This window comes from Protopterus annectens, chromosome 2.part1 (genome assembly GCF_019279795.1).
Source record: "Protopterus annectens isolate FY-2018-M chromosome 2.part1, PAN1.0, whole genome shotgun sequence".
Taxonomy (NCBI): Eukaryota; Metazoa; Chordata; order Ceratodontiformes; family Protopteridae; genus Protopterus; species Protopterus annectens.
The window spans coordinates 1,117,231,141-1,117,249,358 of NC_056729.1; the positions used below are offsets into that span (position 1 = coordinate 1,117,231,141).

Below are 18,218 nucleotides of genomic sequence, written 5' to 3' on the forward strand. Positions count from 1 at the left end.
AGCATGAGATTCTACACTTTCTTAATGGTAGCAAAACAGTGTTTCAAAGATGAGGTGTAATGGAATAAATTTTCCAGACAACAATCAGAATTTTAACGTGGAAAGAACATCAAAGCACTTTTTCTGGCCACAGAGAACTGCCTAGATTTTTAGCAAATAATCAAATTACACAAAATGGTAAACCTTTAAAATAAGAAACAAAGAACACATATCATTACCTCTGGAGAGCTGCAGAAATTTCATCACTTTCTCCAAATTCATCACGGTAAGCTCCACTAACCATACGATCAACTGCCTTGTGCTCACCAAAAACTTTTTTCATAGCATCTGTGATTTCTCCTAATGTGCATCTATAAATCAAAAACATAAAACCAGCTAAAATAAGCATTCACTATGCATTTTTAAAATTATTTAGAAATAAAATTATTTCAAAAACACCACATGTGCATCTTATCAGCTGTTTTTTTTCCCTGTATTTCTTACGAAGGTTAGATGACTACTGTATAACAGCTAATGGCATCACAATTATAGTGGCAAGTATAAAACCTGTGTTGACTGAATCTAAGAAATTGTTCTGTCTAAAAAGGATTAAGTGAAAGTCACTAGTATTATCTTCTGTAAGCCTCTCCACCAAACATTTCACTTCTTCACTTTTCTAGCACTCTAATGTCACTGTTAACTGAAGGGTAACTTTTTGATTACTAGACCAACAATATTGTACCTTATGTATGTCAAGCAAGTGTCTACTTTTTTTGAACCACTACTACTGTGTGGAGTCTGCATGTTTTCCCCGCGGGTCGAGTGGCATTCCGAAAGACAAGCGTGAATGGGCGTGCCTTCATTGACGGTTGGGCATCGAGCTGGCAACTCGGCACCGTGAAAATCTACTGACAATCATTAGCGGACCAGCGTTCTGCTGTGGTGACCCCTAACCGGGAAAAGCCAAAAGATGACAACAACAACAAATACTGTTCAAAATGAAATGCAACACTGTTGCTTAACTTGGGCGTGCACAACACGTGTGTATATATATGTGTGTGCCTACTGTAATGAGAAACTGGAATATTTGGTGTATTTATTAAACTAAAACCTAGCTGCCTAAAAGGTGAGAAATGCTGCTGCCTTTCATTTGTTATTTTTGTGCAATAAATGCTTAATAACCAGCACTCTCTGGCAAGTGCCTGCACATACTGCTGCAACACTAACTGCTTTGTTGTCACTTTTACTACATCAGTTACATTTACTAAACTGCAATACTGCTGTAATGTGTTCTGTGTGTAGATCATAAGCTACAGCAAGTTCTTACAGAAACAGTTACCGGGTCATATTTTATGCCTCCTCAGATATCTATATGCAGACTAGGAAGGAACCATTACAACTGAAAATGGAATAACTGATAAGATCAAGACTGCAAAAGGAGTTGACAAGGTTATACATTGTCACCCTGCTTGTTTAATTTATACAATAAATATGACATATGCTGAGTAAGATGAGTCAGAAATTATAAAAAAAAAACCTTCAAGGAGAAATCAGATATGAAGACATGGCCACTCTAATGACCAAAAGCGAGGAGGAATTCTCTGCTGATGAAGTTGAAAGTATTAAGAGGAAAATCTGGTCTGCTGCTCAACATTAAAAAAAGAAACTAAAATTATGTTATCTTGTCTCATCAACTCTTTGCAAATAGCAAAAAGTGACAGATTTTACTTTTCCTGAGTTCACAGATTTCTGCAGATGGTGACTGCAAGAATGAAATTAAATGACACTTGTTTCTTGGGAGAAGTTATGGCAAAATTGGATAAGAAAATAAAGAGCAAAGACATCACATTGTCAACAAAGGTCTGTATAGTAAAAGCTATGGTCTTCCTAGTAATAAATATGGCTGTGAGAGTTGGACATTAGTGTGCTGGAAAATCAATAATGATGAACTGTGATTGTGTCTTTCGGCTTTTCCCGGTTAGGGGTCACCACAGCGGAACTCCGGTCCGCTAATGATTGGCAGTTGATTTTTACGTACCGGCTTGCCAAGCCTGAAGCACAACCTTCAACGAAGGTACGCCCATTCACACATGTCCCCACGCAGAAGACGCTCTGAGAATCGAACCGGACAGCGTCTTACTGTGAGGCGACAATGCTACCGCAGCACCACCACCGCAGGTAAATGATGAACTGTGATGCTGGAGAAAAACTTTTTTTGAAAAACCCATGGGCTGCAAGAAGATCAAATCAGTCGATATTTAAGGAAGTAAATCCAAACTGTTCACTGGAAGGTCTGACAGCAACACCAAAACTCAAAACCAGTCACATAATGTAAAGGCAGGATTGTCTGGAGAAGCAGTGACACTGGGAAAGATGGAAAGCAAAAGAAGAAAGTGGCCTCAAAGCCTTAGATGGGTAGACAGTATTACTAAAGTAATGAATACGAACTTACAAGAACTTGAAAAAGCTGTGGTGAACAGACAAGCCTATTGTGCTCAAGTCTTTGAGGTCACAAAGGGTTAGACTCAATTAACAGCAAAAGCAGTACTGCTGTAAACTGACAAATACAAATGCCTTCCACTTTTTTTATATTTGTGCACACTACATTAAAAGCTGTATCAACAGGCACAAACTAACAGCATTGTTTGATCTATGTGGTTGCCCTCATTGATTAACCTATGACTGGGTTCATCCTCTCTTCTGTTCCAGTTCAGCATTTTCCTTTCAGGAGTGCTTGCACTTGACTGTGTCCACTTTCTGTTGATATATACCAAAATGTCATATGTACTACTACTACTACTACTATTATTAGCGTCTGAGCCCATCAATTTGCCTCAGTGAGTGAGCAAACACTCTCCCTGCAAATCAAGAAAATGATGACTCGGTACCCCATATTGTTAAGAATGTTACATGTTATCAGTGGACGGAAGACTTGTATTTGCGCAACATGGTTACTCCAGAGAGACATTAAAACATAACTTGAAAATTGTATACTCTGTAAACCAAGCTTTACTTTTATTGTGTATATTATTATCTGTATGACTGGAGCTTTTCTCCCTGGGCCTCTGCTGAAAATGGACATGTATCCAGTTGGACTATCCCGGTCAACAAATGTACAATAAAATAAATAAATTGTTGAAATCATAAGTGCAAATGCAGAAAGTTGAAATATAAACTATTTTCCCTGCCACTATGAAGATATTTTAGAACGGTAAGGATGAAGCAATCTGGAAACAAAGAATTACCTTTAGGAACAGCTTAGTTACAAGTGAAACAAAACGTCAGAGACACTAAGTTGGAGATGATAGTATTACTAGAGGTATAGAGGATGAAAAAGAGGATAAGTTTACTATGACGACTAAATATACTGTGAAAGCTGTATTTTACTATGTGGACTTGGTAGTAGTATGGGTATGTTAATTAAAACTCAATGTACTGAAATGTTTACTAAGTGTGCAGGTATGACATGGCCTATGTACTGGGTGAGTAATTCTGATATACTTCACTAATGGCAATCACTGACAGCATAAGAGATACTACTCAAGTGAATGTGTTGCTACAGATTGTACGTATGTGTTTTCTTGCATATACTCCCATAAGTTACAAGTTATAATATCCTGATGTGTTGTACAATAATTTTTGCAGGTGCTTATACTTCTGATACAATATTATTTAAATCAGTTTTAATGCTACATGAGGTAGTGGTACAATCATTTGAAAATGCAAATGATTGAGTTTTAACTATAACATGGCAATGTATTAACCATTCCAGCAATGTTTTCCCTTTCTTATTTTTTGCATCAAAAAGGGCTCAATGCAATATTTTAATTTCTTAAATGCTGAACTTGAGTGGCCAATGTAGATTACAAACAACTTGGATTTCTTGTACACATGGTTGTAGACAGACCGTCTCATTTAATATAAAAAATATACTGTAATACTATTAGACCACCTAAAAAAGAATATTCTTACTGAAAGAATCAGTGCCGCTAAGCTGGAGTAAACTATTACTGGTGTCAGAAAGTCTGCACTTCAGTTTTTCCCTTAGATCTTGTTAGTTCTCTTCTCTCTTGCACTTTAATTAGCTTATTCCCCTTTCATCAGGCTTTAAAGCCGAAAAACACAACAACATTGTAGCATACATAAGTGCTATCAGCACTAGACATCCTATAAGGAAACAGCTCCAGTACTTAGTAAAGATGACCATCCCTCCTGGCATGTCTAAAGGTCAGCTCCCTATGCTTTCTCCTATTAACCTGGTGAACTTGGGAATTCTGAGGCAGTGTAGCAACTGCCTCATGTACACAGACAACCCTCTCCTCTTACCTCTCAACACTCAGACTTGTTTGAGATGCACTTATATCTCCAAATTGGAAGCCATGCACTCTCCAGCCAAGACCAAAATAGCTGGTCAAGAGAAGAAGGTCAACACCTGCACCACACCACATGCAACACACAGAACACCCACTATCACAGGCTTCACATAAAAACACAAACCACATGCCCACCTTCGCAGAGAATCTCAATAGAAATCTACCTAAACAGCAGAGACCTCTGAGGCAGAAACACACTTAACCACAACAACAGAGCACAAACCACAAGACACATAGCTCACCTACACAATTTGCCCCTCAACCTACGCCCCTTAGGCAAAACAGCTTGCCCAATACAATAATTACAGGTGACTCAATAGTGAGGCACACTGATGTTCCACTCACTTGGTTGAATAAGGAGAAGGTAACAGTCAGCTGTCTATCAGGTGCCAGAATCCAACACACAACACAAGCACTCAGGTTACTCCACAACAAGTACAAGTATGACCTGTCATTGTCCATGTGAGTGCGAATGACCCGAAATGCACCTCCCTGGACTACATGAAAAGAGACATGGTGAAGCTCTCAGATTATGTGGCCCAGGCAGGTATGACCCTAGCCCTGAGCAGCATTCTACCATTGCCCAGAATGATACTGCAGTACAAACATTGATTTCAACAACTAGCTAAGTTTCTGGTGTCATTCTAAGGGGATCCAGTATCTGTCTGCTTGGGATGACATGACTGACGGACCTCGATGCTTTGCCAGAGATGACCTGCATCCGTCACCTCTGTATTTCCGGGTACTGGCTAAGGCTCTTGCCACCCCTACAGTGCCTTTTTTAGGCGGTGTTCCAAAGACCAAATTACTACCGTAACAGATATAAATAAATGCAATGTGAGGGTCATGCTGCTCAACGCTGGAAGTCTAAATCTCAAGATGCGCTCACTTGAAGCACTCCTCAAAATGGAGAACATCGAAGTTTGTGCTGTAACGGAGACCTGGTTTAAAGCAGCAGAAAGCACCCCTGCGCTACCAGGCTATAACTCATTCCAAACCTTTTGGCCCAAGAACATGGGATGAAGCTCCAAAGGTGGTGGTGTCTCCATATTCATAAAAAATATGCACACATCCAGACTAGTAGCCCACCAAAATGCATCTGAGATACTCCAGGTACAATTAACAGTGGGTAAGATGGTGATTCAGGTCATAGCCTGCTATAGGTCCCCAATCATGTACCAAGACTCTCACTCCACATTCCTAAGCACGCTGGAAACTATTAAGATCTAACCCAACACTCTCATACTAGGTGACTTCAACTACCCCTCCATCAACAGGGAAAACTCATCATGCAGCAATGCACTGGCCTAATGCTTCCTGGAATTCATCAATTCCAATGCCCTGGACCAGCTCATTCTTATCCCCACTAGAGGAAGCAACATCCTTGACCTGGTTATTACTAACATGGACAACCTTTGCTCTACACCAATAGACAATTCTTCCCTGGTTAGATCTGACCACAAACTAATCACCATGGAAATCCACATCTCACCCACACCCCTCCTGCAAAGGTATCCACCATGAAAAACTTCTCCAAAGTTGACTTTGGACTCCTAAAAACAGAGGTGGCACCCATGACAACGGAAAATAGATGCATGACTACCGAATCATACACCAATGCATTGTAGAACATGTACATAAATGCATGGAACTAGCCATAACCAACAGAACCAAGACGCTCTCCTCCAAAAAAAAGGAAGACAGTCTGGTGGTCCCCTGCCATTAATAAACTCTACAACAGAAGGAAGAAACTGTTGCAGCAAAAGGTGAAGTCCCAAGACTGGAAAAATTCCCCTATTAGCCTCAACAAAAAGTTGAGATCCCTCATCAAAACCTCCACAGCCAGCTATGAAGACAGAATTGCATCAGACACTAAAAACAACCACAAAGCCTTCTATAGTTATATCAAGAATTCCCACGGCAATACCCAGCTTTGCTCTTAGTTACTGCACAATGGTACCTCCTATACTAAGCCAACAGATATTGCCAACATACTGGCCGACTGATTCAGTGCCAACTTTACCTCTCTCTCACCCTCTAAAGGACCAATCTCAATACCGGAAGAATGCCAGGCACCCAGCATTACTGCAGCACAGGTTAAAGCTGCATTGTCCAAGGCCAAGAATACAGCTTCCATGGGACCCGACAATATCCCTGGCTGTGTTCTACATGAATTACAAAGTGAACTGGCACCACATCTGTATGCCCTGTTCACTCACAGCCTCAACTCAGGCTTTCTCCCTAAGAAATGGCACACTGCTACAGTCATCCCTCTCCATAAAAGAGGAGCGACTGCAGAACCTGGAAATTATCGCCCCCATTAGCCTGATGAGTCTGATATGTAAGGCTATGGACTGCATCATCATCATGGACCTAATTAACAAGGATATAGGGAATCTCCAAACTGTAGATCCGATGCAATTTGGTTTTATGAAAGGTAGATCATGCCTGCTCAACCTGGTTGACTTCTTTGAGTCAGTCACCAGAGCTGTGGATGAGGGTAAGGCAGTTCATACAGCCTTACCTCGATCTGGCCAACGCCACTGATACAATTCCTCACTCAGGAATTATGGATAAACTCACCAAACTAGACATCAACCTCTATATCGTTAGGTGGGTTGCAAATTGGCTCACAGATAGAACCCACAGTGTCAAAGTAGCGGACTCCAAGTCAGACTGCTAACCAGTCACGAGTGGAGTCCCACAGGGATTGGTCCTGGATCCTCTCCTGTTTGGCATCTACTTCTCAGAAGTCCAGGCCAACATGGAGGGACTCTGGCTGACCAAGTTCACAGATGACTGCAAGCTGGGAGCCATTATTAACTCCCCAGGTGATACAACATCCTACAGAAAGGCCTTACTGAGACCAACGACTGGTGTTGAAACCATGGCCTTAAGCTTAATGACAAAAAATGCGTCATCATTCCCTTTGGGAAAAACTCAGTTCCCACTAATTACCACATCGACGGGAGCCCACTGAACACTGAAGACGTTATAAGAGATCTGGGGACACAGGTTAGCAGCAACCTCTCCTTTGACTACCACACTGGCACTGTGGTCAGAAAGTCCTTCTGTGTGGTACATCTCATTACCAAGGGTTTTGCATCCAGGAAGAAAGAGTTTGTCATTTCTCTCTACTCTTCCCTCATTAGACCAATCATAGAGTATAATGCCCCATTTGGCATGTACCTCACTAGACACCTGCAACAGTTGGAGAGGCCACAAAAGTACCTCACAAAGAGGATCCTAGGCCTTAAACACATGTCCTACATGGACAGACTCAAAAAACTCCAGCTATACTCTGTCTCATATCATCTACTAAGAGGCAATCTCTGCTTGACTTACAAAGCCATGTCTGACCCAGTTCTGTTAGAAATGCTACATCTAAAGAAATCCTAATCCCTCCACACCACACGCTCCAGAGACCTCAACCTCATTACCACAATCAACAGAACATGCTGGAAGGACAGGTTCATAAGACAGAGACTGCCCATGTTCTGGAATAAACTTCCCATACATGTCAAGCAGAGTACGTCACTGGCCCTCTTCAAGAGAAATCTTGATGAGTGGATGGGAAATAGATTCACCCCGGGATCACTCCAGTGGCTCTACTTGATAGAGGCACTGGAAACTAACGTTGGGTGGCACAATGCCAGGGCACTTCTATGGGCTAGGCTTGTAAAGGCTCCAGGGCCATTAGTCTAGTACACACCTATGAACCTAATTAATAATCAGATTTAACCCAAATCTGTTCCTGGTCACAACATGGAAGAAGCACTGGCACGACCGGAGTTGCAAAAATCACTCTTTATTCACTAAAAAAATATACTGGTTGAGCGCTTTCATCTAACAAAATAGACTTCATCAGAACACTGCTCTTGACAAAATGTTCACCTTAAATACACTCCCATACCAGTCTCATTCAGTTCTCATTATGCCTTAATTAGCTCTTAAAGTGCACAGTGCTAAATTCCCATTCTCCATCTACATTTACTTAGGTACCTAGTATAGTTTATAACATTCCTATAGTAGTACCAATAGAATCATTAATAAGAAATATAAAACTTTATAATTCCATAATATGTATACTCCTTATGGGATATAATATAAAATAAGATAAAAAATAAGAAATAAAAAAAGAAAAGAAATAAAAAATGGAAAATGTGTAAGAAAATGTGTTGGTCACTAGTATCTATCCACTATTTTCCAATATAGGTTTGATAGATATATGTTCATTAATACCTGGAAACACGGAGGTGTTTAAACGTATCTGCCACCTTGCCTCCTTCTCACCCAACAATTTCTTTATATTACCACCCCTAGGGTTGTGTTTAACCATCTCCAATATACCAAAAAGGAAAGAAGAACAAACACTATTTCCTTCCAAGTGTCTCCATAATGCATTATTTCCTCATTGTTTTCTAATACTGTAACAGTGGTCGTAAATCCTATTTCTCAAGCACCTGTCGGTTTTTCCTACATAAAAACATGGACACTTGGTACATTTTGCAAGGTATACCAGGTGCTTGGATCTACAATTACCCTTCTGAAATTTGACCTCGGTCATATTGATATTCTGTAGTAAGACTGAAGGGGTGTTAATAATAAAGCTACACTGGTTGCATGTGCCACATTTGGTGGTACCATTCTGCCCATCATCATCGTTCTTCTTCCTTATTTTCTTCTCCAACTGGAGTTTCATGTTACTACCATTCCTTGACACAAAATGTGGCATATCCCCCACAATCCTGAATATATTACTGTCAGTCTTCAGAATATTCCAATTCTTCTGGATAATTCTCTTAATATCACTACTATAGGGTGCATGTTGTAAAACACATGCCCTTGTAAATTCAGCCCTATCCGTACTGTTCTTGTCATTAGTGGCTCCCTCACCGTTCCTGAGGCCAACCCCTAAAAGGGGTTTATACTTTTTCCCCCATTCATTTCTCACATAGTTGGTAACATCTGTCACCATTCCATTAGGGTAGCCCCTACTCTTGAAGAAACCCCCAATCAATTCTAACTCACAATTTTGATCTGTAAGGTCAGAGGTCATCCGGGCTGCCCTAATGCATTGCCCTTTAATAATATTCCTTTTTTGGCCCAGAGGATGGCAACTTGTGTATTGTAAATATGAATTGCTAAACGTATCCTTCCTATAGACATTAGATTTAAATTTCCCTTTGTCTACTGTTATTCTAGTATACAAATAAGAAATAGATTCTCTCTCCTCATTAAAAGTAAATTTCAAATAATGACTGCATGTGTTTAAATATTGTTTAAACTCTTCTAACTTCTTCAAATCCCCTTTCCATATTACAAAGATATCGTCCAAAAATCTGAGGTAGCATGTGATGATAGCAAACCATTCCGTTTTGAATATATATTCTGTTTCCCAATCCAATAGGAACAGATTGGCGAATATGGGGGCGCAAGCCGCCCCCATAGCTACCCCTTTTCTTTGTATGTAGTACTCCCCTTCATACATAATATAATTGTATGTAAGAACAATATCCATGAATTCTAGAACAAGGGAAGTTCTATCCCAGGACAGATTCCCAAAGTTCCTAATACTTTGGGTGAACCTTAGTATACCCTCCCCTTGGGGTATACTTGAAAAAAGATCAACTACATCAATAGTGATTAACCACTTCGCTTCAGTAGCTAAAACTGGCTCAAGTCTCCCTAAAAAGTCCCAAGAGTCAATAACAATGTGCCCAATTTTCTTATAAATAGGCTTTAACCACATGTCAATTGTTTTCCCAAAAGGAAAAGTCTTAGATTTACTGCCAGATATAATTGGCCTAAAAGAGGGGTCGACCAAATCCTTATGCACTTTGGGAATACCCACTATGGTGCTAATTATAGGAAATTCTACTCTTAAGAAGTTGTACAAATCAATATCAATTCTATCTTCCAATAACAGATCTTCCAGGTACAAATCAATCTTGTGGTACCCTATATTTACTTTGTTAAGAGATGATATAGCATAATTTCCAGAATTTAACAATATACTATTAATTGTATTTGTATATTGTGCAGTTTCGTATACAACAGCCCCTCCCCCCTTATCGTGTTTCATAATTCTTATGTTATGGTTAGTTTGAATGTCTTTCAATGTTTTAAATTCACCCCTATTAAGGTTGTGGGTCCTTTTCTGTGGTCTACATTTTTTACTGTATTGGTAAATCTCATCCGTAACTAGTTTTTCAAATGTAGCCAAAGTACTATTCAATGGTGGTGTATATACACTTCTCTTTTTAAACACCCCCTCTCGGCTACCTTTCTTACCATCAAAAAGAATGGCTAAATTAAGTTTCCTTACATATTTTTTGAAATCTACAATATAATCAACTACACTAATATCTGTATTGGGAACAAACTTCATCCCTTTGGACAGTAGGGTGAAGTGTTCCTCCTTGAGCTCGATATTAGAGTAGTTGTAAATGTTAAATTCACCATACCTACTAATGTCATTGACCTTCACAATAATGTGGTCATTCCCTACTGGTTTTGATTCCTGTAACCCCCCTGTCTTCCCCTGTAACTCATACTCTCCATTCTCCTTCCTTGGTACTCCTCTCTGAGGGGACGACTCCATCTTATATCCTCCCCTAAAAAATCGGGTGTCTGGGACATCCTCCGTTGCAAATCCCCTCTGTTGTTACTTCTATTCCCTCTATTCTGGAATGAACCGTTTTCTTTTGTGTAGTGTCTCTTATTAGTGTTATTATTTCCTTGTTCCCATCTATACACTTTCCCATTTTTATATTGCTCCAAATCCCTTTTCATTTTACTACATTTCCTTTCGTATTGTTTCATGACTTGACTTTCAACCCATGTGTATTGAGTGTTTAAATACATTTCAAATTCTTCAAAAAGTAAATAGTTTTCAATGGTGTTGTTAAGCTGTTCCAATTCAGCCATTAAAAAACATATTTTCTTGTCGTTACAACTAACTATAAACCTCATAAACATAAAACCAAAACTGTCAAACATTTTTGTACATTCGTCCTTAGTAGCTGCATCCAAATCAACACCCATAGGATGTTTAAAAAATCTTAGTCCCATAGGAACAATACCACTGTCCAGACACTTTTTCAAATACATGTTCTCCAATTGCATACTTTTTAGTGTCTTAAGCTTTTTCCCAAAATCGAAAATAATATCCTTAAGTGTTTTGTTCTCAGTCCCATCTTTATCACTACTATCTTCTTTATTTTCTTGTCTAGTCCCTCCTTCGAAATCTACTGTCCAAAGGGATGAAGTTTGTTCCCAATACAGATATTAGTGTAGTTGATTATATTATAGATTTCAAAAAATATCTAAGGAAACTTAATTTAGCCATTCTTTTTGATGGTAAGAAAGGTAGCCGAGAAGGGGTGTTTAAAAAGAGAAGTGTATATACACCACCACTGAATAATACTTTGGCTACATTTGAAAAACTAGTTACGGATGAGATTTACCAATACAGTACAAAATGTAGACCACAGAAAAGGACCCACAACCCTAATAGGAGTGAATTTAAAACATTGAAAGACATTCAAACTAACCACAACATAAGAATTATGAAACCCGATAAGGGGGGAGGGGCCGTTATATACGAAACTGTACAATATGCAAATAAAATTAATAGTATATTGTTAAATTCTGGAAATTATGCTATATCATCTCTTAACGAAGTAAATATAGGGTACCACAAGATTGATTTGTACCTGGAAGATCTGTTATTGGAAGATAGAATTGATATTGATTTGTACAACTTCTTAAGAGTAGAATTTCCTATAATTAGCACCATAGTGGGTATTCCCAAAGTGCATAAGGATTTGGTCGACCCCCCCTTTTAGGCCAATTATATCTGGCAGTAAATCTAAGACTTTTCCTTTTGGGAAAACAATTGACATGTGGTTAAAGCCTATTTATAAGAAAATTGGGCATGTTGTTATTGACTCTTGGGACTTTTTGGGGAGACTTGAGCCAGTTTTAGCTACTGAAGCGAAGTGGTTAATCACTATTGATGTAGTTGATCTTTTTTCAAGTATACCCCAAGAGGAGGGTATACTAAGGTTCACCCAAAGTATTAGGAACTTTGGGAATCTGTCCTGGGATAGAACTTCCCTTGTTCTAGAATTCATGGATATTGTTCTTACATACAATTATATTATGTATGAAGGGGAGTACTACATACAAAGAAAAGGCGTAGCTATGGGGGCAGCTTGCGCCCCCATATTCGCCAATCTGTTCCTATTGGATTGGGAAACAGAATATATATTCACAACGGAATGGTTTACTAACATCACATGCTACCTCAGATTTTTGGACGATATCTTTGTAATATGGAAAGGGGATTTGAAGAAGTTAGAAGAGTTTAAACAATATTTAAACACATGCAGTCATTATTTGAAATTTACTTTTAATGTGGAGAGAGAATCTATTTCTTATTTGGATACTAGAATAACAGTAGACAAAGGGAAATTTAAATCTAATGTCTATAGGAAGGATACATTTAGCAATTCGTATTTACAATACACAAGTTGCCATCCACTGGGCCACAAAAGGAATATTATTAAAGGGCAATGCATTAGGGCAGCCCGGATGACCTCTGACCTTACAGATCAAAATTGTGAGTTAGAATTGATTGGGGGTTTCTTCAAGAGTAGGGGCTACCCTAATGGAATGGTGACAGATGTTACCAACTATGTGAGAAATGAATGGGGGAAAAAGTATAAACCCCTTTTAGGGGCTGGCCTCAGGAACAGTGAGGGAGCCACTAATGACAAGAACAGTACGGATAGGGCTGAATTTACAAGGGCATGTGTTTTACAACATGCACCCTATAGTAGTGATATTAAGAGAATTATCCAGAAGAATTGGAATATTCTGAAGACTGACAGTAATATATTCAGGATTGTGGGGGATATGCCACATTTTGTGTCAAGGAATGGTAGTAACATGAAACTCCAATTGGAGAAGAAAATAAGGAAGAAGAACGATGATGATGGGCAGAATGTTACCACCAAATGTGGCACATGCAACCAGTGTAGCTTTATTATTAACACCCCTTCAGTCTTACTACAGAATATCAGTATGACCGAGGTCAAATTTCAGAAGGGTAATTGTAGATCCAAGCACCTGGTATACCTTGCAAAATGTACCAAGTGTCCATGTTTTTATGTAGGAAAAACCGACAGGTGCTTGAGAAATAGGATTTACGACCACTGTTACAGTATTAGAAAACAAGGAGGAAATAATGCATTATGGAGACACTTAGAAGGAAATAGTGTTTGTTCTTCTTTCCTTTTTGGTATATTGAAGATGGTTAAACACAACCCTAGGGGTGGTAATATAAAGAAATTGTTGGGTGAGAAGGAGGCAAGGTGGCAGATACATTTAAACACCTCCGTGTTTCCAGGTATTAATGAACATATATCTATCAAACCTATATTGGAAAATAGTGGATAGATACTAGTGACCAACACATTTTCTTACACATTTTCCATTTTTTATTTCTTATTCATTTTTTATTTCTTATTTTTTATCTTATTTTATATTATATCCCATAAGGAGTATACATATTATGGAATTATAAAGTTTTATATTTCTTATTAATGATTCTATTGGTACTACTATAGGAATGTTATAAACTATACTAGGTACCTAAGTAAATGTGGATGGAGAATGGGAATTTAGCACTGTGCACTTTAAGAGCTAATTAAGGCTTAATGAGAACTGAATAAGATTGTTATGGGAGTGTATTTAAGGTGAACATTTTGTCAAGAGCAGTGTTCTGATGAAGTCTATTTTGTTAGATGAAAGCGCTCAACCAGTATATTTTTTAGTGAATAAAGAGTGATTTTTGCAACTCCGGTCGTGCCAGTGCTTCTTCCATGTTGTGACCAGGAACAGATTTGGGTTATTATCGTTATTGATTTGACTGTTCCAGGACTTACACGTTTTCTTAATAATCAGATTTGTTTGACATCTGATCAAGTCAAGGAACATGGACAGTGGCTTAAGTTTGAGATCAATGTCAATATTAGAATAAGGTGCTATGTTATAATGAGAGACATCTTATAAACCGTAACTACAAGATAGATGGGTGTGTTACTGATGCAGAGTTAAGTCACTTATTAGATCATATGCTGACTACTTTGGCTTTCTGTGCAAATGCAGCGTGAACTCTCTTAAAAATACAGAACAAAGAAATCAGATACCAAAAATATGCTCAATTAGGAACCTAAATTATAAGGATCTCTTGCTTATTATGCATCTATTTGAATCAGTAACAGATAGATTAGAGGGGAATTATTTTAATTTATAACTGTTTTCATGAGGAAAGTCTAGCCTCTATAAAAAAGAAGTTATGTACTTACCATAACATTCCATTATAGTCCATCTCGCCTACATTTTTGCTGGATGTGTTCAGAGCCAATTCTCGGCTCCAACTCGGCCAATACTAAAGTTCAAGAGCTTTTACTGGCTCGAGGCTAACCCCTATCCCACGGTGCCTCACGGCAATTCCCCAGGTCTTGTTTGCAAGAAAGTAAATAGGTACATAACAGTCAGCAACGTTCAATAACTATGTCCATACAAACAGAATACTCTGTATTACTATCCATGCCAGGTGGACGGACAACTACAACTAGATCAGACAGCATAACTGATAGTCCACCAGTTCCTCCAGGAAACAGGAAGGGGGAAGGAGGGTGGGACGCAAGAATGTAGGCGAGATGGACTACAAACATGGAACGTTATGGTAAGTACATAACTTCTTTATGTTATGTAGTCCTATCTCGCCGTAATTCTTGCTGGATGGGACAGCGTCCCTAGCACCTTTATCCCAGGTGGCTCAAGCGAAGAGACTCTTCAGCACAGTGGACCCAAAGAATGACCTGTCCCAGGAGACCAAATCCAATTTGTAATGAGTGAAAAAGGTATGAGGTCTTGCCCAAGTAGCTGCTGCACAAATGGTATCAATTGGAAGTTTAGATCTAAAGGCATAAGAAGCAGAAACTGCTCTGGTTGAATGGCCTTTTACTGTGGCTGGTAATTGTTTGCCGGCAGCTTTGTAAGCAAAGGAAATGCAGTCTGAAAGCCATTTAAACAAGGTGACCATAGAAACAGGCAATCCTTTATTTTTATCTGAAAAGGAAACAAATAATTGGTCTGATTTTCGAAATTCTTTAGTCTTGTGCAGGTAAAACCTGAGAATTCTGTGGACATTCAATTGGTGTAGTCTGCATTCTGATTTATTAGTATGATATAGGAAGGAAACTGGCAGTTCGATAGTTGTGTTGAGATTATGCTCTGAATGTACCTTAGGAAGAAAGGAAGGATTAGTTCTAATTGAGACTTTATCCTTATGGAAAACAATGTAAGGAGGTCGAATGGTGAGAGCTTGCAATTCTGAAACTCTTCTAGCAGACGTTATAGTCACTAAGAATAATGTCTTCCAAGACAAGAATTTCAGACCCGATGAAAGAAGAAGAGGGTTCAAAGGACGGAGAAATTAAAGATGTAAGAACTAGGTTTAGGTCCCAGGGCTCTGGTGGTTGTCTGATTGAAGGTCTGAGAAGGGCAACTCCTTTCAAAAAGGTTTTGCATAAAGAGTGGGACATGATTGGATTTCCCATGTAGCCAAAATGATAATTAGAGATGGCAGCTAACTGAACTCTGACAGTAGCAGCTGCAGATCCTTCATGAAAAATAGATGCCAGGAAAGACAGGATAGACTCTATAGGAGCTGAGTAGGGATCTATATCTTGGTATGCTGCCAAAATGGAGAACCTTTTCCACTTACTGGAATATAATTTCCTAGTGGAAGGTTTATGTGAAGAAATCAGAATGTGTTTGACTGTATGGGAAAGGGAAACACACCTGGCTATTCATGGAACTGGAGCAGCCATGCTGTCAATTTCAGGGTTTGGACAGTAGGATGAAACTGTCCTGACTGATGAATCAGGAAGTCTGGAGATGGTTCCAGAATCCATGGTTCCTCCAAGAGATAGGGCCACAGGAAGGGGAACCAGACTTGGTGAGGCCAGTAAGGAGCAATGAGGATCAGGGTACTCTTCAACAGAATTAGTTTTGGAATGACAGCAAAGGGTGGAAAAGCATAAAGGAGTCTCGGAGGCCAATTGTGGACCACAGCATCCTTGGGTGACATCCCCGGATGGGGAATTAGAGCAAAGTAGCTGCTGCATTTGGTGTTCATGGACGTGGCGAATTTGCGAAAAATCTCTTCCGCAACTTCTGAATTCAGGGACCACCCGTGAGGCATCAGAATTGCTCGACTGAGTTTGTCTGCTATCACACTGGACTTCCCCGAGATGTGCATTGCTTCCAGAAAGCATTGAGTGTCCATCGCCCATTTCCATACTTTTCGTGCCTCTTGACATAGTAGATAGGATTTGTTTTTTCCTTGCTTATGTAACACACTACAGACATGTTGTCTGATTGAATCGCAATTGTCTCAGTGGGAATAGAACTGTGAAGTGCTTGCAACGCATATAGCACTGCTCTCATCTCCATAACATTTACTTGCAAGTGGTTCTCATGATCCTACCAAGTACCTTGGACCGTCATTCCCAGATAATGCCCCTCCCCCTCTATCTGGGAGGAGTCTGTGGTCAAGACTGCATTTTCTTGAGGGGAGCAAGTGGGCGACCTAGATGAAGTTGATCCGTATGCAACCACCATGTTAGATCCTTCTTGCAGGAGTTTATGATGAGTATTTGGTGAGACAGGGGGAGATCCTGCATTGACCACTGGGTAAATAGTAGCCACTGAAGTACTCTCATGTGCAGACGGGCTAGGGGAACTAAGAGAATGGTGGAAGCCACAGTCCCTAGGACCTGAAAGACTATCCTGGCCTGTACTCTGTCTCTCTTCAGCAAGAATCTGACTTGGTCGTGTAACGATTCTATCCTTTCTGGTGTCAGCTTTGCTGTCATGGTGGTTGAGTCTATTTCTGAGCCTAAGAATACAATGTGCTTCGATGGAGATAAGGCTGAATTTCTTTTAGGTTTATTGTAATGCCTAATCTGGTGCACAAGGATACAGTCTCGTCCCTGGTTCTGATTAGTTGGTGCTTGGTGGTAGCAGTGAGTAGCCAGTCATCTAGATACGGAAACACCTGGAATCCTTGACGTCTCAGGTGAGCCATTACCACTGCCATGCATTTGGTGAACATTCTGGTGGCTGTAGTGAGGCCAAAGGGCAGTGTTCGAAATTGAAAATGACAGGCTCCCAGCTGAAAGTGTAGGTATCTTCGGGAGCACCTGTCCATTTTGATGTGGTAGTATGCATCCTGAAGATCTATTGAGCACATCCAATTGCCTTTCCCGATAAAGGGAAATATCGACTGCAGAGTGATCACTTGGAACTTCGATTTTTTTACAGACTTGTTGAGTTTGCTGAGATCTAGAACTGTTCTCCAGTCCCCTGTCTTTTTTGGAACTAAAAAGAATTGTGAGTAAGTTCCGGATCCTATTTGCTCTGTGGGGACTTCTTGGATGACTCTTTATTGCAGCAACGAGATGACCTCTGATGTTGCAGGGTCTAATTCAATGGGTGGCACGTCTGGTAGAGACCAGTTTACCGTGGGATCGGAAACAAAGGGAATAAGGTAACCTCTGGATATTATAGTTTGTACCCAATGATTTTGGGAAATTTATAGCCAGGCACTTGGGTACAGTGAAACATGACCCCTGACTGCCTCCAGAGATGGACAGTTGGGCAACCCCTCAGGGTCAATGGAAGGGACGAACAGAGAAAGTATCTCTATCTCCCTGATGTTGCAGACTTCCACTGCCATGAGGGCGGCATCTTCTGTTATATCCTCCTCCTCTAGGGGAGGGTTGA

General features: G+C 39.8%; 1 protein-coding gene across 1 annotated transcript in view; it reads right to left on the minus strand.

Annotated features, from left to right (window-relative positions):
• MMUT (methylmalonyl-CoA mutase) overlaps positions 1 to 18,218 on the minus strand; it is a 726,274-nt gene that overhangs the window by 250,365 nt on the left and 457,691 nt on the right. The window contains exon 10 of the mRNA XM_044062658.1: positions 219 to 350. Coding sequence (XP_043918593.1) covers positions 219 to 350 — 132 coding nt within the window. The remainder of the gene's footprint in view (positions 1 to 218; positions 351 to 18,218) is intronic.